Source organism: Sus scrofa, chromosome X (genome assembly GCF_054392235.1).
Source record: "Sus scrofa isolate SSC_HxYL_T2T_F1_AM1 chromosome X, Sscrofa_HxYL_maternal_Yorkshire_Landrace_v2.0, whole genome shotgun sequence".
Classification (NCBI taxonomy): domain Eukaryota; kingdom Metazoa; phylum Chordata; class Mammalia; order Artiodactyla; family Suidae; genus Sus; species Sus scrofa.
Genome location: NC_139401.1, coordinates 3,160,432 through 3,183,962, shown reverse-complemented (window position 1 = coordinate 3,183,962; position 23,531 = coordinate 3,160,432). Strand labels below are relative to the sequence as shown.

At 50.2% G+C, this 23,531-nt stretch overlaps 2 protein-coding genes across 51 annotated transcripts in view; both read left to right on the top strand.

The window, feature by feature from the left end:
* The window catches only part of LOC110255319 (polyprenol dehydrogenase), a 339,610-nt gene that overhangs the window by 66,823 nt on the left and 249,256 nt on the right, over window positions 1–23,531 (top strand). The window lies entirely within an intron of this gene.
* LOC146394440 (uncharacterized) lies at window positions 2,745–4,754 on the top strand. The gene is made up of 2 exons (XM_085007063.1): window positions 2,745–4,446; window positions 4,630–4,754. Exon 1 carries the CDS (start codon window positions 3,477–3,479, stop codon window positions 4,272–4,274), a length of 798 nt encoding a protein of 265 aa, XP_084863189.1. The 5' UTR covers window positions 2,745–3,476; the 3' UTR covers window positions 4,275–4,446; window positions 4,630–4,754.

Sequence of the window (23,531 nt, the reverse complement as noted above, 5' to 3'; positions counted from 1 at the left end):
AGCTGCAGCTCCAATTTGACCCCTCGCCTGGGAACCTCCATATGCTGCAGGTGTGCCCCTAAAAAGACAAAAATAAGTAAATAAATAAATAAACTAATAAATTAATAAAATCACATTTGTCTCAGAAGATAATAGTAAACCGTTTGGGGCCATTCCCTATCCATTGATTAATACACTTCTAAAGACATTATTTTTGTAGCAGCTGCTGAAAAGCAGGGGTGTGCATTGCATGGATAGCAGGTGAGTTTCCAGTCCTGAGCCTGGTTGATTGGTTCTGCCTGGTCCCCAGAGATGGGATGGATCCCGCAGCAAGGGAGACTGTGATTGATTGGTGATGTCTGCCTTGGTCCAGGGCAAGCGACGGTGGTGCATAGGCTACATTCTTGACCTCCTGCCTCTCTCACAGCTGCAGCAAACCATCCATCTTTGAAAGCAGTGGCCGCGGCCACCTGCCAGCACCATGGGGACGTTCCCAAACCTTAGTCCCGGCTGGCCCTGAGTGGCCGCTTGGCAGCTCATTTATTTCCTTTTGTCTTTCCACTGTTTGTGTATGAAAACGTTGAAATATATAGCAAAGTTAAAAGAATTTTACAGTGACCACCCCTATGTCCGCGAGTAAGAGTCGCCCATTAATATTTCATCCTTCTCCATTGGTTAGAAATGTATTCATTTATTAGCGCTCCCACTGTGCCACAGCAGGATTGGCAGTGCCTTGGGAGCCCCGTGACATGGGTTCGATCCCCGGCCCGGCACAGTGGGTTAAGAATCTGGCATTGCCGCAGCTGTGGCTTAGTTTGAAGCTGTGGCGCGAATCTTGTACCTGCGCTGGGAGCTCCGTATGCCTTGGGGGGGCTAAAAAAATCTATTCATTTATTTATCCCTTTATCCATCTGCTGAGCCATCATTTTGGCACCTTTCAAAGCAAATTCAAGACAATGGTAACTTCCCATTACCTAGTTCAGCCTGCATATCCTTGACTAGGATTCCATCTATTTTTTATGATTCTTGTCTTTCTGAGTAACGTTTAAAGACAATAAAACACCAAACATTCAGTTTACGGTCACTGAATTTTGACCGAAGCATGGACCAGTGTAATCCAAACCATCCCCTCAACACACATGCTCCCTCCTGGTCTGTCTACACTCCAGATATCCTCATTATTCAGGGTTTTTTTTTTACACAATGCATTACGTTGCTCCAGTCTCTGATCCCGTATCGGTGCAATAACACAATATGTACTGGCTTGTGTCAAGCTGCTTTTGTCACTTTTAAGATTCATCCATATTGATATATGCATCAGTAATCCATTTTTGACACATTAAAGTCATCCATTAAAAAAAATCCGTCTAAAAATGGATTTATTTCTCCTTTTTAAATTAAAATTTTATTATAGTTGATCCATAGCATTGTGCCAGTTTTTATATATATCCATTCCCTTTCTCATATTCTCTTCCATCCTGGTCCATCCCAGGAGCCTGGATAGAGGTCCCTGTGCTGCACAGCAGGACCTTGTGGCTCATCCATTCTCAAGGTCCTAGTTTGCATCTACGAACCCCAACCTCCTCGTCCAGCCCCCTCTCTCCCCTTCCCCCTTGGCGACCCCAAGGCTGTTCTCAGCGTCTGTGAATCTGTCTCTGTTCTGCAGAGAAGCTCGTTTGTGCCCTGTTTTAGATTCCATGTAGAAGTGATCTCATATGGTATTTGTCCTCTCGTGATTTTTTTTAAAAAGGCAGCTAAGTTTGGTTCTTGCCCGTGTGGCATTTACGCTGTAGCTGGAGACGAAAATTTGTTAAGGAACAGTGTGCACTCCCGAGTTGGCAGAGTGACGATGGAGCCTGTAAGGCAGAGTCCTTGGAGCTGCCGTCGTCAAATCCTTTTTGTCACCTCCCACGATGCTCGGTTCCCTGCCTTCCCGTCCTCCCGTCCTCCCGTGAAGTTTCCTCTTCTTCCCTGCCCGCTTCACGCCCCTCCCTGTGGGTGTCGTCCTGGCATCGCACAGGGCACACCTACCCCTGGACATGGCATCCACCTCCTTGGTGCGGGCTCTCCCCGCCATGGGGTCTGCCAGAACTCCTGCCAGCTAGACCTCTCTGCCTGCCCAGCACGGTCAGGGCTGGACATGGCATCTTTTTCTCCTCATTCCATCAGAGGCTTGATTCCCTCCCAGCGGTAGGCTAGACGCTGCGGTTTCCCTGATGGGTTTCTCTACCTCATCAATCCTCTTTCCGTCTCCAGCCAGTAACTGAGCACCGCGTCTACCTCCTAAACATTGCTCTAAGATGCTCATTCCTTCTTCTGAGTTGCTGTTACCCTTCCACCTGTTTGCTCCCTGGTTTCTAACGCATCCTTCCGGCTGCCTCCCCTTTCTGGACCACGCACACTATTGCGTCCCCTGCGGACACCCCTGTGGGTGGAGTCCCCTTCGTACCTCCCCCCACTAGGTCTAGACGTGTATGGCGGTCATGTCTCCTCCTCTGGAGCCCCTCACCCCAGGCATTTTAGCATCTACAGCCGATCCCGAGGAAGCCGTCTTGAGGTCGCGCCTCCTGCTTCCTGCCTTCCCCTGCTCTCCTTCATTGGCCCTACCTGTTGTGCTGTGTTTAACCCTGTCACCAATGTCCTGGTCCTCTGCAGGGTCCCTGGCACATTGCGGGTGCCTTAAAAAGTGCCAGCTAGAGGAACACAGTGTTGGCCAATGTCGTGTAGCTTGTGGCATCTCAGTGAATGGCAGCTGTTATGGAAACGGGGGTGACAGTGATGGTGGTGCTACTGATGGTGGTGTAGATGGTGACGGTGGTGGTAATGACCACGGCGGTGGCGGTGACGGTGATAACGGAGGTGAGGCTGGCGGGAGTGATGGTGATGGTGGTGACGGCAGTGACGATGGAGACGATGCTGGCACCAGTGGTGACGGTGAGAACGTTGACACTGCTGCTGCTGCTGCTGCTGCTGACGATGGTGATGACCCTGGTGATGGTGGTGACAATAGAATGATGGTGGAGACGATGGTGCTGGTGGTGACGGTGATGCTGCTGCAGCTGCTGATGCTCCTGTTGAGGTGATGGCGCGGATACTGGTGATGATGATGGTGGTGCTGACGCCGATGGTGGCGATGCTGCTGCTGCTGACGGTGGTGCTGATGCCGGTGGGGATGCTGCTGATGCTGATGATGCTGATGGTGGTGCTCAGGTGATGCTGCTGCTGCTGCTGCTGCTCCTGCTGCTTCTGCTGATAGTGATGCTGATGCTGATGGTGATGCTGATGGTGATGCTGATGCTGATGGTGATGCTGATGGTGATGCTGATGATGCTGATGATGCTGATAGTGATGGTGGTGCTCAGGCAGATAGTGATGCTGCTGCTCCTGCTGCTTCTGCTGACAGTGATGCTGATGGTGGTGCTGATGCTGATGATGCTGATGATGCTGATGGTGGTGCTCAGGTGATACTGCTGCTGCTGCTCCTGCTGCTTCTGCTGATGGTGGTGCTGATGCTGATGGGGATGGTGCTGATGCTGATGATGCTGATGGTGGTGCTCAGGCGGATGGTGATGATGCTGCTGCTGATGGTGCTGCTGCTGATAGTGATGCTGATGGTGGTGCTGCTGATGCTGCTGATGGTGATGCTGATGCTGCTGCTGCTGATGGTGATGCTGATGCTGATGGTGATGGTGGTGGTGCTCAGGCGGATGGTGATGCTGCTGATGGTGATGGTGCTGCTGCTGATGACGCTGATGATGCTGATAGTAATGGTGATGATGGTGCTGATGGTGATGGTACAGATGCTGCTGCTGCTGCTGCTGATAGTGATGGAGATGGTGGTACAGATGCTGATGATGGTGATGCTGCTGCTGCTGCTGCTGCTGCTGCTGCTGATGGTGATGAAGATGATGGTGCTGATGCTGATGATGGGGATGCTGCTGATGGTGATGATGCAGATGGTGATGATGCTGATGCTAATGGTGCTGATAGTAATGGTGATGATGGTGCTGATGCTGATGATGGTGCTGCTGCTGCTGCTGCTGATAGTGATGAAGATGGTGGTGCTGATGCTGATGATGGGGATGCTGCTGATGATGGGGATGCTGCTGATGGTGGTGATGCTGATGGTGCTGATGCTGATGCTGATGATGCTGATAGTGATGAAGATGGTGGTGCTGATGCTGATGATGGTGCTGCTGCTGCTGCTGCTGATAGTGATGAAGATGGTGGTGCTGATGCTGATGATGGGGATGCTGCTGATGGTGGTGATGCTGATGGTGCTGATGCTGACATGATGATGGTGTTGCTGATAGAAATGGTGGTGATTCCCGCTCTCTTGTCCGCTCTGGTTATTATAACACCAAATCACAGAATTTTGGAGGCGATGCTCAGAGACGTTAATGGGCTCCCCAGGGATGCCCAGGGGGCTGCTGGTACAGTCGATCTCATTTGCGTCTGTCCTTCACAGTATCCTTTTCCGCTGTGGTCCAGGAAAGACTCATTAGTTCCAGGGCTTCACTGGGTCCTGTGACGGTGATCATATTTAATTTAAGATAATTGTCAGAAGGAACATCAGGAGAAACTAATTTGGACTGTCTGTTTCACCTTGGACACGGTATTTTTCTTAATCGTTGCGTCTTCTCTCCTGAGCTGAAATTTTGCAGCTTTGACGCAGGTGAAAGAACAGCCTTCTGCTTTGATACCACCAGGAACGAATGAATTCATTTTGGTCTTCGTTCCATTTATACCGTTGTCCCTCAATAAGGAGGTTGCTGGTAAGAAATTTTATCTCCTATCCCCTCTGTCGCTTTGCAGCCTTGCTTTTGCACAGAGCGTTGATCAGACGTATTCCTGGTCACCATGGTAGCTGGATATGTTTTGTGTGGGTTAATATACAATCTTTCAGGACAGCATAAAAGAAGAAACTGCTCTGCTACTTCTCAATTTTCTTTCTTTTTAAATTATGAAAGTATAGTTGATTTTTACAATGTTGTGTCAATTTCTGCTGTACAGCATAGTTACCCACGCACACATATATATATATATTTTTTTTTTTTCCTTTTTCTTATATTATCTTTCATCATGTTCTGTCATAAGAGAGACTGGATAGAGTTCCCTGTGCTGGACAGCAGGACCTCATGGCTCATCCATTCTCAATGTCATAGTTTGCATCTACCAACCCCAAACTCCCCGTCCATCCCACTCCCGCCCCCTCCCCCTTGGCAACCCCACGTCTGTTCTCTGTGTTTGTGACTGTTTGTGTTTCATAAATAAGTTCATTTGTGACATATTTTATTTGTTTATGTTGTTTTATTTTATTTTGTCTTTTTAGGGCCGCACCTGCAGCATACGGAGTTTCCCAGGCTAGGGGTTACATCAGAGCTGTAGCCTCTGGCCTACGCCCCAGCCAAAGCCACACCAGATCTGAGCTGCATCTGTGACCTACACCACAGCTCATGGTAACACTGGATCCTTAACCCAACTGAGCGAGGTTGGGGATCGAACCTGTGTCCTCATGGATGCTAGTCAGATTTGTTTCTGCTGAGCCACGACGGGAGCTCCATTTGTGCCATGTTTTAGATTCCCCGTATAAGTGACAAAATACGGTATTTGTCTTTCTCTGACGTATTTCACTTAGTATGAGAATCTCTAGTTGCATCCATGTTGCTCAATTTTCCTATATTAGAACTTTCCATTGTAACCGCATCTCTCCATGCTTCTTATGGCTGGAATTTGCAGCATATGAAATACGTATTTTGAAAGCCCTTTCTCCGTGAAGTCAGTTGCCTCCCTGATAACTTTTGCCTGTGGACACCTGGGCGCAGAGACAGGACACAGCCTCCTGGGAAATGTAAGTCAGAGGAAATCAATTTTCTCTCTGTTCTGTCCAGGAAGCACAATCAGAAGGTTGCAGAGGGATTAAGGACTGGGGTGGGGCGGGATCGCTTTTTTTTTTCTCCCTCTCTTTTTTGAGTCCTATTTTGTCCAAATCTGAATCAATATGAATTCTGGTTATCAAGACCGCCTGTCAGAACTCCCTTCTCACCCACCATGGAAAGTGTGGGATGGGGAAAGAAGCCACATCTCACCGATGCTTTAATGGGGGGGTGGGGTCTGACTTCCGTGAAACCCTGCCAAGGCAGCGGCTGACACGTCCTCGCTTTAATTCCTGAGGTCCGCTGTTCAGGGAGCCAGCCTTGCTCAGCTTACTTATCTCTTGTGTTCCCTTCATCTGAGTCTCTTCCTCTGATGCCACCTCCTCCCTGGAGCCTGGGAAAAGCCGGCCACGTCTGACGCCTCCTCCCCATACACCTTCCCCTGGGGGTCTCACGGGTCCCACCTTTGCTCAGCTGCCTCACTCAGCCACGCAGAGCCTCGGGTGGGCAGAACGCACAGACCACCTCTCCAGGGAGGGGAGGTGGTGTTTCTGAAGACTTTTTTTTTTAATTGTTATTTCCCCAATACAATTTTTTTTTCTGCTGTACAGATGGTGACCCAGTCACTCATACATGTACACATTCTCTTTCCTCACCTGATCACGCTCCGTCATAAATACTAGCTATTGCTCCCAGTGCTATACAGCAGGATCGCATTGCTTCTCCATTCCAAAGGCAATCGTTTGCATCCATGAACCCCAGATTCCCAGTCCCTCCCCCTCCCTCCCCCTCCCTCTTGGCAACCTCAAGTCTGTTCTCAAGTCCATGATTTTCTTTTCTGTGGAAAGGTTCCTTTGTGCCGTGTATTAGATTCCAGATCTAAGTGATATCATATGGTATTTGTCTTTCTCTTTCTGACTTACTTCACTCAGGATGAGAGTCTCTGGTTCCATCCATGTTGCTGCAAATGGCATGATTTTCTTCTTTTTTTATGGCCGAGTAGTATTCCATTGTGTCTCTATACCACATCTTCCTCACCCAATCATCTGTTGATGGACATTTGGGTTGTTTCCATGTCTTGGCTACTGTGAAGAGTGCTGCAGTGAACATGCGGGGGCATGTGTCTTATTTAAGGAACGTTTTGTCTGGATATATGCCCAAGAGTGGGACTGCTGGGCCATATGGTAGTTCTATGTATAGATTTTTTTTGTTTTTTTGCCTTTTCTAGGGCCTCTCCTGTGGCATAAGGAGGCTCCCAGGCTAGGGGTCTAATCAGAGCTGTAGCTGCTGGCCTATACCAGAGCCACAGCAATGTGGGATCCGAGCTGCATCTGTGACCAACACCACAGCTCATGTCAATGCCGGATCCTTAACCCACTGAGCAAGGCCAGGGATCGAACCCGCCACCTCATGGTTCCAAGTCAGATTTGTTAACCACTGCACCATGACGGGAACTCCTATGTATAGATTTCTAAGGTACCTCCATACTGTTCTCCATAGTGGTTGTACCAGCTTCCAGTCCCACCAAGAGTGCAGGAGGGTTCCCTTTTCTCCACACCTCCTCCAGCATTTGTAATTTATGGACTTATGAATGATGGCCATTCTGACTGGTGTGAGGTGGTATCTCATGGTCGTTTTGATGTGCATTTCTCTAATCATCAGGGATGGTGAGCATTTTTTCATGTGCTTGTTGGCCATTCGTATATCGTCTGTGAAGAAATGTCTTTTCAAGTCTTTTGCCCATTTTTCCATTGGGTTGTTGGCTTTTTCGCTGTGGAGTTGTAAAAATTGCTTGTATATTTTAGAGATTAAGCCCTTGTCAGTTTCATCATTTGAAACTATTTTCTCCCATTCTGTAAGTGGTCTTTTTGATTTCTTTTTGATTTCCTTTGCTGTGCAAAAGCTTGTCAGTTTGATGAGGTCCAATGGGTTTATTTTTGCTTTTCTTTCTGTTGCTTTGGGAGACTGACCGGAGAAAACATTTGTAAGGTTGACATCAGAGAATGTTTTGCCTGCGTTCTCTTCTAGGAGTTTGATGGTGTCCTGTCTTATATTTAAGTCTTTCAGCCATTCTGAGTTTATTTTCACGCATGGTGTGAGGGTGTGTTTTAGTTTCATGGATTTGCATGAAGCTGTCCAGGTTTCCCAGAAATATGTGCTGAAAAGACTGTTTCTGAAGATGTTACTTAAGCCCATGGGGTCTGGGAGGGACCGTAGCATCTCTTTACACCTCCTCTGGTCCACGGTCCACCTCGAAGACGACGCTGTTGGCTGTCCCAGAAGCATGATGACACGTCGCCATCAAGCTGACTTGCACAGGTGTGTCAGCCACCTGCCACTACCTCTAAATTCACACGACCAGACTCTTAACCTATTCACACATCTGTAAGGTTGGCACTTTCCAGAACTCCCATCATGCCTGGCGTTTTGCTCGCTTCCCTTTGTGCTTGTCCTGGGTGTAACTTGAGTTGAAAGATGGCACCTCCCACTTCACTGTCACCTGTTCTGTCCTCTGCATCATTCAGACTCATTCTTTGCTACTGTGGTGGCTTTTAGATGCTCTCAGTTGGGTGCCTCCTGATTCTCTTGTTATTGAACCAAACTTGGGTCCCCTTGCCCAGGCACAGCAAAGGCCACCTCCTGACCCTGGGTTGTGGGGAGGGAAAGAGCAGGGTTTCTATGCAGGTGCTGAGCAAGGAGAAAGGGCATTTTGGGCTCAAAAGACCTGAACTCCTTGATGGCTTTCATGGAAATTTTTTTTTTTTTTTTTTTTTGCTTTTTAGGGCAGCACCTTTTTAGGGCAACCTCCTGCAGCATATGGAAGTTCCCAGGCTAGGGGTCGAATTGGAGCTGCCCCTGCCAGCCTGTACCACAGCCACAGCAATGCAGGATCTGAGCCGCACCTGCAACCTACACCACAGCTCATGGCAACGCCAGATGCTTAACCCACAGAGCGAGGCCAGGGATCGAACCTGCATCCTCATGGATGTTCGTTGGGTTCTTAACCCGCTGAGCCACTGTGGGAACTCCCTCAGGCAAGGATTTTAAAGACAGGGTGAGGGACCGGGGTTTGGGGTACATGATCAGCTCATGGACTTTCTCCTGATTGGTTGGTGGGGACATAATCGGATTAGACTCATCCACCTTCTGGTTTCAGTGTGTCTGGGGTCTCAGGGCAGGTGGGCAGCAAGCAGTTAACTTTTGCCACCTGGTGGGGGCTTCAGTGTCTGCAACACTGCTCCCGGCCTCGGCTGGGCTCTTAAGGTCCCCGAGGTCCTTGACTTTGTCAGATGGACCAATGATTATGACTGCGTCCTGCTGACTTGTTTTCCTTTCTGCGCTGTCTCGCTCCTCTGTTCTAAAGTTATGCTTTGGAATTTGAGGAGGGCCAGGGAGGCTCAAGATTTTCTACAAACCAGAGGCAGGGGAGGAACTTGGGGAGGGGGGTGTCTGCCCCAGGAGGCCCCATAGCGTCCTGCTTGGTTACAATGTGAGTTTGCGTTTGCATGTTTAAGATGGCCCAGAAGTGAAAGATGAAGCCAGACCAAGCTGCCTCCTGGGACGACGGTCCGTCCCTGGGTGTGGACCCCCTGTGGAGGTGTCCGTGCTGTGGCCTCGTGGATGCTGCCCTCCCACCAGCTGGCAGCATCTACTGCTCCCTGCTTCCCCTCCATCTGTGGCTTCCTCTGTTGCTTTTTCTGACTCGGGATTCATCCTTCTTGTGCCTCATTCCTCAATGTGGGGAGCTGAGACACGTGGCACATCTGAAACCCAAAGACCTGTGTTTCTAGTGAAGTGAGGTCCTGTTTGTGGAGAGCGGCCGACGTTCTTAGAAGCCCAGGGATGGCCGAGGTGCTCGTGCTTCCCTCCTTGCAGGCGGTATGAGCTCCCAGTGGTGCTGAAAGAAACTACTGCAAACAAGAGGCTTCTAGCCACAGCCCTCCACCCTCCCCCACCCTGGAGACCAGACGTCTGAGGTCAAGGGGTCCCAGGGCTACACTCCCTGCAGAGGCTCCAGGGGAGGGTCCTTCCTGCCTCTACCAGCTTCTGGGGGCTCCAGGTGGCCCTGGGCTGGTGGCCGCCTCCGTCCCGTCTCTGCCTCTGTCTTCCCGTGTCTGGGTCTCCTCTTGTGTCTCTCAGGAGGACCCTGTCCTTGGAGGGAGGGCCCCCCTCATCCAGGAGGACCGCCTCACAGACCCTTCCCTTCTCACACCTGCAAAAACCTTTTGTCTAAATGAGGTCATGTTCTGAGCTTCTGGGTGGACGTGTCTTATGGGAGTGGCTCCTTCTAACTGACACACAGAGAAAATGGGAAAAGGATCTGGTGAAAAGGTGGGGTTTCCTGCCCGAAGGACGTGCCATTGATTCCGGGCACCTACGCAGCTGGGTGTTAATCTGAGGGCAGTCCGGTCCCTTTCTCTCGCCAGGCACCGAGGGATATTTTCTGCCCTGATTCAGCCAATGGGTGGGAACAATTTTTTGGGGATTTGCAAAGAGCTCACTCCTGGACACCTGCTCCTCCCAGCTCGGGCAGCAATCCGAGCTCTTCAGATCATTCAGACGATGTTTGCTTTTTAAATCATGGGCTTAATTTCCATTGCTGGTGAACTAATTTTCCCTCTAGATGTTCTGAGGGACACACTGGAAATTTACTTTGATAAAAGTATACGTGTGTATGTAACTATGTACTTATTTATTGACTATAAAGACATATCTGTTAAATATAGGTATGTAAAACATAGCTGTACCTAGGATAAGTTGATATTTATAGATGGATACAAACATGTTGAGACAGAGATTACTCTGTGTATGTGTGTACAATATATAAATATATTACTGTACATGGATAGATAAAGCATATCTATACATGGTATAAGTTGATATTTATAAGTAGATACAAATAGGGAGAGAAAGAGAGAGATTGCTTTGTGTGTGCGTGTGTGTGCATGCGTGTGCGTGTGTGTGTGTGTGTTTATAGGCTGCCTCTGCCGTATGTGGAAGTTCCTGGAGCAGGAGTTGAACCCACAGCACAGCAGTGATCCATGCTGCTACAGTGACAACACCAGATCCTTAACCCTCTGGGCCACCAGGGAACTCCCCACTTTCTCTCTGGATGCTCTGAAAGAGAAAGTTGGAAATTCATTTGAATAAGAGTGTGTGTGTCTGTGTGAGTGTGTGTATTTATGTATTTAGCTTTTTATCTATTTATAGGTAATAGCCATCAAATACATATCTCTCTGTTAAATATAAACTGATAGAGAAAACATATCTATTATAGTAGATATTTATAGGTAGTAGATATTTATAGATACATAGGAGATATTTATAGATAATTCGATGCAAATATAGAAATAGATTACTCTGTGTATATATGTGTATACATATATATGTGTGTATATTTATTTATTTTGTCATGCTCATGGCATGTAGAAGTTCCAGGGCTAGGGGTCGAACCCATGCCACAGCAGCGACCCAAGCCATGGCTTTCACAAAGCCTCATCCTTAACCCACTGCGCTACCAGGAACTCCTCCTCTGTGTATTTTTTATTGCAATGTGATGGTTTAAGTCCTTGGGAATACTGAGCATTGCCAGGTTTGTACAGAGAAGCTGGAGAAAGCGTGGGGCTTTGCTTGAGGTCTCCTGAGCAGACGGGCGAGGCTGAGTGTGGGGACGCACAGGGTGACCGGTAGATCACAAGCTGTGTCCCTAAGCCACTTTTTGTCCCCAGTGGCCGAAGGTTAGGATGTGGGCTGATGTCTGGCGCGTGGGAACAAGGCTGAGGTCACGGTGGAATTCAGGTCCTTTTCACGCTGTTGGGTGACGTGTCCTATTTGGAGAACATGACCTGGTGGGACCTTCGGGACCGCCCACCAGTAACCCCTCGAGGAGCGTGGGCTCAGGTACCCAATCCAGGTGCGTCTTCCATTCCCCTGCACCCGGGGAATTGAAAGGCCATTGCCTCCTGTTTTCTCCTGCAGTCACTAAACCTAAGGCCCTGCGACAGGGTCCCCCAGCGACGTTTATGGTAATTCACCACTGTACCAAGACGGCGTCCTGGAAAACCTCTGGGTCAGACCGGGCCGGCCAAGTCCCGTGCATTTTCCTGCCATTTTTCATTGACCAGCGTTTTCCTGCCTCCGGTGGCATGTTTTTTCATCACTGAACATATTTAGAAATGACCTTCAAGGTGTGCTTCGAGCTGCCTGCTCGGCACCCCGCGCCAGCGCCTTTCAAAATAAATCCCAGTATCGCGGACACCGGCGTGAGCGGGCATCTGTTCCTAAGCCACACTGGGAGTTTCTCCGTCTGAGCCCAGATTCCACACCCCTGACATCCTGTCCTTGGCAGCCAGGTGCCAGGACTTTGACCCGTCGCGGTTCCTCAGCAGCAGGTGGTTTTGAAAGCAGGATTTTCACCCTCCTTCCCCACAACGTGGCCTCTGCCTACGTCCATCCTGCGGTCCCACCAGCGGGGCAGCCTCTGTGAAGGTGGATGAATTTCCCAAACCAGGACACAGCCCAGGGCTAAGTTCCTGCCTGGCGGCTGCCTCACCCCAGCAGATGCCAGCCACTTGGGCACCAAACCACGCGAGGTGCTTTCAGGATGCACAACTCATTTTTGCAACACGTGCCGTTCACACCGGCAGGGGTTCTCTGTGGGCTTACTCTGAGATCCTTATTTTATTACTTTTTTATTGAAGCGTAGTTGATTTACAATGTTGTGCTAGTTTCGGGTGTACAGCAAAGTGATTCAGTTATAAATTATCTATCTCTCTATCTCTCTATGTATCTACCCATCCATCTATGTATCTATGTATCTATTTATCATCTGTGTATCTATGCATCCATCCATCTAGGTCTCTATTTATGTCTCTGTCTATCATCTGTCTGTGTATCAATCTATGTATCTGTGTAGCTGTCTGTCTGTCATCTCTGTATGTATCTTTGTATCTGTGTATCTCATATATCTATGTATCTATCTATATTTATATGTGTGTGTATGTGTGTATCTATGTATACACACATACACACACATATATATGTTCTTTTAAAAATTCTTTTCCGTTAGCGTTTACCATAGGATACTGAATCTAGTTCCCTGTATGAAACATTGGGATCTTGCTTTTTTTACCTATTTGATGTACAGTAGCATGTATTTGTTAATCCCTAACTCCTCATATAACCCTCCCCACATGTTTGCCTTTAGTCACCACAAGTTTGTTTTCTGTGTCTAAGAGTCTATTTCTGTTTTGTATGTCAGTTCATTTAAGGAATTCTCTGGTGACTTAGCAGTTAAGGATTCGGCCTGGTCAGTGGTTCGATCTCTGGCCTGGAAATCTCCATATGCCATGGGCGTGGCCAAAAAATAAGTTCATTGGTGCCATATTTTAGATTCCACATGGCAGTGATATCATAATGGTGTTTGTCTCTGTCTGATTGACTTCACTTAGTATGAGAATCTCTAGGTCCATCCATGTTGCTGTATGTTCTTTTTTACGGCTGAGTAGTATTCCGTTGTGTATATGGACCACATCTTCTTTATCTGTTCCTTTGTCGATGGACATTTAGGTTCTTTCCATGTCTTGGCTGTTGTGCTGCAGTGAACATAGAGGTGCATGGATCTTCTCAAGCCATGGTTTTCTCTGGATAGATGCCCAGGCGTGGGATGCTGGGTCCTAGGGTCGTTCTATGTTTAGTTGTTGAAGGACCCTCCATCCTACTGAGGTCCTGATTTTAACTTGGAGATTGGCTTTGCGAATCTGGCCAGCTGGATTTTCTCTTCATGTCTCCTCACGTCACTGAGAGCTTCCCTGTGTAGAGGTTCATTGGATTAGAAACAGGGTCAAGATAAGGACACACCTGTTATGAACTGGACATGTATGTCTCAGCGCCCCCCCCCCCCCGCCCCCATTCATATGCAGGGGCCCTGACTCCAAACAGGTGGTAGGAGGTGGGGCTTTGGGGAGGTGATGAGATTTGGATGAGGTTAGAAGGATGAGGCCCTGTTGATGGGACTCGTGTCCCTCTAAGAAAAGGAACAGGAGTTCCTCTTGTGGCTCAGCGGGTTAAGCATCTGACTAGTATCCATGAGGACGCAGGTTCGATCCTTGGCCTTGCTCAGTGGGTTAAGTATCCGGCGTTGCCATGAGCTGTGGTGTAGGTTGCAGATGTGGCTCAGATCCTGCGTTGCTGTGGCTGTGGTGTAGACCGGCGGCTACAGCTCTGATTTGACCCCTAGCCTGGGTACCTCCAGATGCCACAGGAGTGGCCCAAGAAATGGCAAAAAAAAAAAGAAAAGAAAGAAAATAACTGTTGGAAAGTTCTCCCCACAAGAACGGTGACAGTGACCATGTTAGGAGTTCCCCGGTGGCCCAGCGGTTAGGGATCTGCAATTGTCCAGGCTGTGGCACGAGTTTGATCCTGCGCCTGGGGACTTTCACATGCTGCGGGTGTGGCCAAAGGAAAAAAAAAAAGTCTGTCTTTTTTTTCATAGCAGATTTTCTTCTAGTATCAGTTTAATTCAACATGATTTCTTCCTCAAGATCTTACAGCAAATGACATACTAAACCTAATATTAATAAACACCGAGTACAATATTCGGTTTACACCTGATTCTGTCAAGTCAGCTCCATTCGACACGGTGACCCCTTTTCTGAGACCGCCCCCCCCCCCCCCGCCTCCTCCGCTGTCTCCGGTGCCACCGTGATTTCGAAAGCCAGAGAAGAGACAGGATCGTGGATCCCGGGAAGCCGCTTGGAGGGGCTCACAGTCTCCTCGGGCCCTTCAGGACCCTCCTAGCTGGTCTGATGGCTTTTATGCTGCAGACACGCCTCCGGATCCATTAGCTTCGCATCACAGCTTCCCTGAGGTTGACTGAAGGCCGTGCGCGGAGGCGGGGGACTCCGCTTTATTCAGCCCAAGGGGGCTCTTCTCCCAGAGCTTCTTTTGGATTTTCCTGCTCCCCCGATGGAGTGGTTTCCTGGGCTGCCCTTGACAGCCTGATGGAAAGCTCAGGGCTCCAGCTGAGACACGGCCCCGAACTAGTGCCCCGCCAGCGCCAGCCCCCTGCCGCTCAGTTCACGCCTGGAAGGAAATTCCCACCCAAGGCAAGGGTTTTCGCATCATCCTGGGTCATTCTGTTGGCCTCTTTAGTTTCATTGATTATTATCATTTTTTGGCTGCATCTGCAGGGCATGGATGTTCCCAGGTTAGGGGTCGAATTGAGCTGCAGCTGCCGGCCTCCACCACAGCCACAGCAACGTGGGATCCAAGCCGCCTCTGCGACCTACACCACAGCTCACGGCAATGCCGGATCCTTAACCCATGGAGCGAGGCCAGGGATCAAACCCACGTCCTCATGGTTACTAGTTGGGTTCCCATTAGTTGGGTTCGTACTAGTTGAGCCACAATGGGAACTCCGTCTTTATTGTTTTAGTTTTAATTTTTTTTAACGTTTTACTTCCTTTTCTTTCTTTTTTAAGAGTATAGTTGATTTACAGTGTTGTGTCAATTTCTGCTGTACAGTGAAGTGACCCCATCACACAGAAACATCCGTTCCCTTTCTCATATTCTCTTCCATCCTGGTCTATCCCAGGAGACTGGACAGAGTTCCCTGTGCTGGACAGCAGCACCTCACGGCTGATCCATTCTCAGTGTCCGAGTTTGCATCTACTGACCCCACACTTCCCAACCAGCCCATTCTCTCCCCCTCCCCCTGGGAAACCGCAAGTCTGGTCTCTCTGTCTGTGAGTCTTTTTCTGTTCTGTAGAGAGGTTGTCTGTGCCATGTCTTAAATTCCACATAGAAGTGCTCTCCTATGGTATTTGTCTTTCTCTTGCTGACTTACTTCACTGAGTACAAGAATCCCTAGTTGCATCCATGTGGCTGCAAATGGCATGACTTCCTTCTTTTTGATGGCCGAGTAATATTCCAATGTGTCCATGGACCACCTCTTCTTAATCCATGCCTCCGTCGATGGACACTTAGGTTGTTTCCATGTCTTAGCTCTTGTGACGAGTGCTGCCGTGAACCTTGGGGTGCGTGGATCTTTTCGAATGAAAGTTTTGCCCTCTTTATGATGATTTTCCAAGCAGCTTGTGTGACCTTCCAGGTCGTTCTGGCATGCTCATATTTTTTTTTAAATTGAAGTAGAGTTGACTTCCAGCATTGTGTCAGTTCCAGATGTACAGCACAGTGATTCAGCTCTACATGTCCATGTATAAAAATTCTTTTGCAGATTCTTTTCCCCTACGGGTTATTACTTGATGGTGAGTAGAGTTCCCTGTGCTGTATGGTAGGTCCTTGTGGATGATCTGTTCTGTGTAGAGTCGTGTGTGTCTGTTAAGCCCAGTTTCCTAATGTGCCCTCCCCTCCATCCCCTTTGGTTTGTTTTTTTTGTCTCTGAGTCCAGCAGGCTCGGATTCATCCTCTCTTTGTTCCTTTGCTGTGTGGGCGCAATTAGCTGCCCGCACTTTGCCGAGAGCCCCGTGTCGTGGGCATGATGACAGATTTCAAGGGCCTTCGTGGAGTTACGATGTGAGAAGGCAGGGCTCGGGGCATCCGGGATGTGTCCTCACTCAGGGGGGACATACAGCCTCCCCTCTTCCATTCTTTTATTTTTTCTTGGCTGCGCCCTACGGGTGTGGAAGATCCCGGGCTGGAGATCGAACCCATGCCACTGCAGCAAACGCAGCCGCTGCAGGGACAACACTGGGTCCTTAACCCGATGCACCAGCAGGGAAGGCAGAGCTTGTTTGTTTTGAAGCGCCGCCGTTGGCCTCCAGTGCTGTGGTTCCTGCTCCACAGCACAGCGAGTCCGTGTTTGTATACATTTCTCTGCGTCTGGTTACAATGTGTCACCTGCAGAGATGTTACCTAGTTACTGACTCCCTTCCCCTCTGGCACCTTCATTCCTGCCACGCATGGCTTTTACACCTGGAAATGTGTGCCTCTTGCCCGCTGCCACCTTTCTCTCGCTAGGACGGCCTTTAATGACTCACATCTGCCGTGACCCTATTTCCGAACGAGCCTCATGTTCCTGGATCTCATTTAGGGCCTTTTTCTGGGTCCCTTCCTGGTCCCTGAGCCGCGGGGGACACGGCAGCCGCTGGGTCCTCTGCCGTGTTGATGTATCGATGGAGCAGCAAACCATCTTTCCTGGGTCCTTAGGCAATAGATGCGCTGATTGGATTTTTTTTTTTTTCCCCAGCATGTGAATAATCGGACTGGGTCCTGCCAAGGTCAGGACCTTGAGGAATTCCTGGGAGCTCCCTTGCAGGCAGGGCTGGGGTTTACGGCCTTGGTCAAGAGGTTTAAACAGGATGGAGTAAGAGGGACCAGCAGAGGGGTTGCCAGGGGCCTGCAGTCCCAGCTCAAAAGCCACAGGTCCCTAAAGCACGGGGGTCCGGGGACAGCTGCATTTGCCCCGCGGAGGCCTGGGGAAAGTGCACATCCGTGAGTCATCTTTATTTATTTATTTATTTTTTTACTCTTTATTTTATTTTTTGTCTTTTTAGGGCCACACCTGTGGCCTATGGAGGTTCCCAGGCTAGGGGTCGAATCGGAGCTGTAGCCGCCGGTCTACACCACAGCCACAGCAACGCCAGATCCGAGCCATGTCTGCAACTTACACCACAGCTCAGGACAACGCGGGATCCCTAACCCACTGAGGGAGGCCGGGGATGGAACCCGTGTCCTCATGGACACTAGTCAGATTCGTTTCCCCTGAGCCATGACGGGAACTCCCCATTTGTTTTTTTTTTTTTTAATTGAAGTGTGGTTGATTTACAGTGTTGCTTGTTTCAAGTGTACAGCGCAGTGATTCCATTATACGTGTTATATACATTCTTTTTCGGGTTCTTTTCTGTCGTGGTTTAACCCCAGGAGATTGAGTAGAGCCGCCTGTGCTGTGCCTTAGAACCTCGCTGCTCGTCCACCCCGCAGGTCACAGTTTGCCTCCGCTCACTCCAACTCCCCTTCCACCCCCCCAGCCTCCCTCCTTCCGACCTGGAATGGCGTTGTAGGAATAACACAAAGCCTGGGAAGTGCTTTCCCCGTGGGACGGCGCGTTGTTTACCTCTGTGTTTCTTGGAAGGGAGTTTAACCGGCCTGCTGTCGGTGAGCTGTCCCTGGGCGTCCCGTGGCAGGGCTGCCCACCCTCGCAGCCTCCCAGGCTCTGATTCCCCACCTGCACGGCCAGGGTGTCTGCCTGCAGACCGGCCTGGCCTGATCCGTGCTCCGGGAGCCCCACGCGGCCTGGGGACCCGGGGGTCCCACCCCCTCCCACATCGGAGAACAGTCGGGACGCAGCCGTCAGGTGCAGGTTTCCTTCATTCTGAAGCTGGGAGTCGGGAGCCTGGCTGGGGAGGGAGCCTGTGGGAACCCCCTAGGGGACGCAGGGGCGACCGCACCGCCTCCAGCAGGGGTTTTAGGGACAGAAGGCTTCCCTGGCAAGGGCAAGGGTGTTCCCTTTAGACATCGCAGAAGCTCGCCCCCTAAGATCTGAAAAGCCTCTGTCCCCCAGACCTGAAGGCACCTGCCAGTGGAAAAGCAAGCTGGTGTTTTCTGTGCTGCCTGCTTGCAAATTCCTTCTCTCCCCCCCTGCCCTCTCTGTTCTCTCTCTCTCTCCGTGTCTCCCTGCACACACACACATACACACACACAGACGCTCTGAGAAGTAGCCAAGACCAGGGACACACACCCCAAGGCTCTTGGCAACCCTTTCTTTAACCACAGACAAGTCAAAACTGGTGGAATCTTGGAATCCGTGGAGGACACACTGTTTCCTTGCGAGGTGGGGTCTGAAAGAACCCCCCCCCCCCATCGTGAGCCAGCGAGAGGAGGTCTGTAGCTGGGTGAGGAATGAAAGATTTTTTGAACAACGGACGGCCCTGTGCCTCTAGGATGCAGCATCGGCCCTGAGTTCATGGAGAGCCGGTGGGGACGTGGGCCGCTCAGCGGGTGACTCATCGGCCAGGCTTCTGGGGACGCTCGCGGGTACTTCTGCAGCCAAAACCAGCTCTGTGTGGCTGAACAATGCTTACCATCCTCTGAGCTCGGAGCCGGTCAGAACAGTCATGTCAAGGACCACTGACCAGGGGTCAGCATGACAAGTAGCATCATCTTGAGAATGTGTGACATACGGCGAGAATTACCAAAATGTGACACAGAGACACGAAATGAGCAAAAGCTGTTGGAAAAACGGCACCGAGAGACTTGGTGGCCCCTAACCTTTCATGTACGAGAAACGCAGCGTCTTTGCAGCACCACCAGACAAGCTCTGCCCGCAAATGCGTGTCAGCATTCGATCAACGCACCTTAGCGTCTTCCTTTTGTAGCAGTGATCTGAATTTCAATGTGCCTTTCAATATCATTTTATTTTATTTTTCTCCGTATGGAGGTTCCCAGGCTAGAGGTTGAATCAGAGCTGCAGCTGCAGGTCTACACCACAGCCATCGCAGCGCGGGATCTGAGCCCCGTCTGCGACCTACACCGCAGCACATGGCAACGCCGGATCCCTAACCCACTGAGGGAGGCCAGGGATCGAACCCGTGTCCTCATGGATACTAGTTGGGTTCATTACCGCTGAGCCAGGATGAGAACGCCTTGGTTTCATTTAACTTAAATGTTTTCTTTAATGAAATTAATTTTATTGAATTTGAATTTAACTTTGTAAATTATAAAATATTCCCCTTACACCAGCGATGCACAGAAGACTAACAGGGACAGCTGGGTCCCCGACTTTGTAAATTATAAAATATTCCCCTTACACCAGCGATGCACAGAAGACTAACAGGGACAGCTGGGTCCCCGACCGGCAGGTTTATCAGAGTCTGCCTTTCACTTTGTTTCCGATCCTCTGTGTGTGTGTGAAATGATGCATTTCTGCTGCCCGTGCACGGCGCTGTCTCCGTCTCCTTGCGTGAGCACACGAGACGCTCACAAGAGCCCGTCGGTCCCCAGGGGAAGTGTCCAGCATTGTTTTCCGTGGCTTCACGGCCCCGCATCTCTGCACTCACCGTCTAGAAGGTCTCTTTTCTGTTCTTATTTCCAACGCCCAGAGGATGCTTCAGTTTAAAACGGATGATCTAAGGAAATGGCATGCTTTTCTCTCTCGGCCGAGGAACGTTGTGCCGTGGAAATTGGGAGCGTGGCATCCGCGGCAGCGGGTTGTCTCTGAGGCGAGCCCCGCTGGTACCTCTGGGGGCACCTGTTTCTGAAGCCTGGGCGGCGTCTGGGTGTCTGTGAAGTGGTTATAGAGGATGAACCCAAACCTCCTGTGGAGCACAGGGGAGTCGGCTCCATGGTTTTTTGTAGCCTCTTTGGGGAAGAAGAATGTGTGTATTTAGAGGTATGGCTGATTCCCTCTGCTGTACACCTGAAACGAACACAGCATCGTACGTCAACTCTTCTGCAATAAAATGAAAAGGAAAAATAAAAGAAATGGTCCCATCTGGATCCGAAGTGGTTCACAGGCTTCTTCGCCAAATCTCCAGAGTCGGCTCCTGGGGAGCTGCTCCTCCTGTGTGTCCCCTGCACTTGGCAAGGTGGGGAAGAGGGTGGAGCACATCGCACGTGACAGTGACCCAGGATGTAGGCTAAGACCCCTGGGATCTCTTGATGAAAACCCTCACTGCTGTCCTGTCTTGGTCATGGAGACTTCCTCTTGGGATGAAGAAATGCAATTGGGGGAGTTCCCATTGTGGCTCAGTGGGTTAAGACCCAGTGATGTCTCAGTGAGGATGCGGGTTCGATCCCTGGCCTTGCGCAGTGGGTTAGGGATCCGGCATTGCCACAAGCTGCAGCGTTGGTCGCAGAGGTGCCTCGGAACCAGCGTTGCCATGGCTGTGGTGTAGACCTGCAGCTGCAGCCCCGATTTGACCCCTAGTCTGGGAACTTCCATATGCTGCGGGCACTGCCCTGAAAACACAAAAAGGAAAGGAACAGAAATGCACGTGGGGAGAGTTCTCTCAATCGCATTTCAGGATCATAGTTTTCAGTCAGCGGGAGCAGGCCTTCGGGATGCTCCCACGCGTTCCGAGGCTTTGGAAGACCGTCCAGGGTAACGATGCTGCGGTGGATGCAGAGATCTCGGGGCGGGGCGGGGCTGGGGGGGCGGAGGGCGGACCGCTGCCCATGGAGCACCGCGTCCACCTGCTTCCCACGCCGGAACTGACCCCCTGGAACGGTCCTCGGTCTCGGGAGCCCGGGACTCCTTGAGCGGCTTCGGGTTAAGGATCATGCCTGCTGGGATTTGTCCATCTCCACTCAGTTTGCAGAAGTGCCTGGTCCACTGCCGAGCTTGGTGGCTCGCAGTCTCCTCAGCCGTGGTGGGTGGAAGGCTGCCTCTTCTGGGTGTGTTTGGGGACCAGCTCAAAGAGGCAGCCTTCCACCCACGGCAAGGAAGGAAATGTTGCAGGATTATAGCATTCGAAACAGAACAAGACAAACCCCAACGTACTGTCCATGCCTGGTTGCCCAAAAAGTGACCTCTTCCTCCCAAGATGCCATTTCTGTCCCTTTTTTTTTTTTTCATACACAGGCAAGTGATCCATTCCAAATGCCAAATTCCAAATTTGATGGAATAAGAAAATTCCATTGATGAGTCGCAAGGCCATCATGCAATTAGCTGTTATGAAAAGACTCCCTGTTGCTTTTTTTTTTGGGGGGGGGAATTAACATCAAAGATAATCCACGCTTGTCTGGAAAGGCTATCAAAATACTCCTCTGATTTCCAGCGACGTGTTGGTGGGAAGTTAGGTTTTCTTCGAAAGAAACCACATATTGCAACAGATTGAACACAGATATCAATAGGAGAATCTGGCTCTCTTCCCCTGAAACTGTACGTTGGCAAAAACTTAAGACATTTGCAAAAAAAAAAAAAAAAAAAGTAAGACATTTGCAAAAATGTCAGACATTTGGATGCTTCGGTCTATGCGCAGAAGCCAGAGGCTGGGGCTCCCATGTGTGTCTCCCAAGCTGGAGTTTTCTCCCATCTGCTCCTGGATTCCTTCTCTTACCATAGTTCTTTCTGTTCCAGAAACTCCAGCCTCTCCCTGATACCTAGCTGGAAAAAGGGAGGGGTATTTTCATCACTTTTTTGGCATCATTGCGGAAAATCTTTGATGCTTCTCCAAACCCAACAAGCGGTGGTTTCGCAAAGGGGGCGTCGCCCGTGGAATCCAGAATCTCGAGGGAAGGCAGGTGGAAGGACGTGTTTGGGAGGGTCCACCGACCTGCCCTTGTCTCTGATCCCTGGGTTACGTCCAAACGCCATTTATTCATGAGAACGTCACTGGGGGTGAGGATAGGTTTCTCAGAGCTCATCTGGGATCTGTGCCCTGTGCAGAGAGGAGAGGCTTTCTCCTGGCTTGGACCACACGTGCCCTGTGGAAGGGAGAGACTGGCGGTATGGTCTCTCCTTTTGCTGAGCTCCTGGCTCAGATGATGGAGTGGTGGGTGGTGGGCCCCTCCGCGTGAGCCGATGGTGGGCTGGGCAGAAGGAGTGTGCGCAGGAAGCATGGACTTTGTCTCTCCTTTCCAGGCAGACGTGCTCGAAGCATCGTCGCACCTGAGCTCTCACCTCTGGCCCCCTCCCTTCCAGCAAGGTCCCTCCATTGTCTGTACACCTGGGCTCTCACATTTATAGAAGTGCCCACTGCCCAGCCTGCAGCTCATCTCTGTGTGTTTCGTGGGGCATCTGCAAGGCCATAGGCACGGAGAACCTGCAGCTTGGTGCGGGGAGGCGCCCAAAAGATGCTCTTGGTTGGCTCCCTGGGAAGGTGCTGTGCTCCCGGGAGCGTGTTGTCCCATGAGCCATCCTGTGCAAACCGTTTAAAAGTTTTTTTTAAAAAAATTATTGTAGTTGATTTACAATGTTCTGTCAATTTCTGTTGTACAGCAAAGTGACTCAGTGACACACATTTATATACATTCCTTTTCTTACATTTTCTTCCATTATGTTCTATCACACGAGAGTGGATAGAGTTTTCTATATAGTGCGTTGGGTTAGTTTGTGTGGCCTCCTCCTAGACGGTGGGGTTCTGGGGTGGAAGGACCATGACCCCTCTAGGACTAGGACTCCCTGGAGGGCCTCAGAATGTTCTGGAAGAAGAAGTTCTGGAGAAGACCTTTGGAGGAGGGAGATGGCCAGGCAGAGGGAAGCACCAGCTTCTCTGTTATTGGTCCAGAATCCTTGACTGGATGTCAAGAAATAAGAGTGGGGCTACATGGTATGTTCTTGTGTGTCTGTGACCCCGGTGTCACCAGATGTGGCTGTGCCGTGTCGCTTTCGCAGGGAGAAGGCAGCTGGGGAGGGCAATTCCACCTCCTCCCTGGGGGTGAAGTCACTGATGTGCTCTCGTCTCTTGCACACACCCGTTCTGCTCTCCCAGAGGCTCCATCAGGGCTCCTGCTCTTGGATTCAATGGGAGTTTGTCTGGCGCGTTAACTTGGAAATTGAACAGCCATCATGTTCATCCTGCAGCAACGCCCAGGTCTTTCTCTCCTTCTTTTTGAAGGGATTTAAGTGACAATAAGGTAGGAAGATGTGCCTCCCTCCGGGTGGGTTTCCTGTGAGGGTGACGGTCTTTAGCGGCTGTTGCCTTTGGTTTGATGTCACAGCGTGAAGCAAACACACACACCAACCAGGAGTTCCCGTTGTGGCTCAGTGGTAGC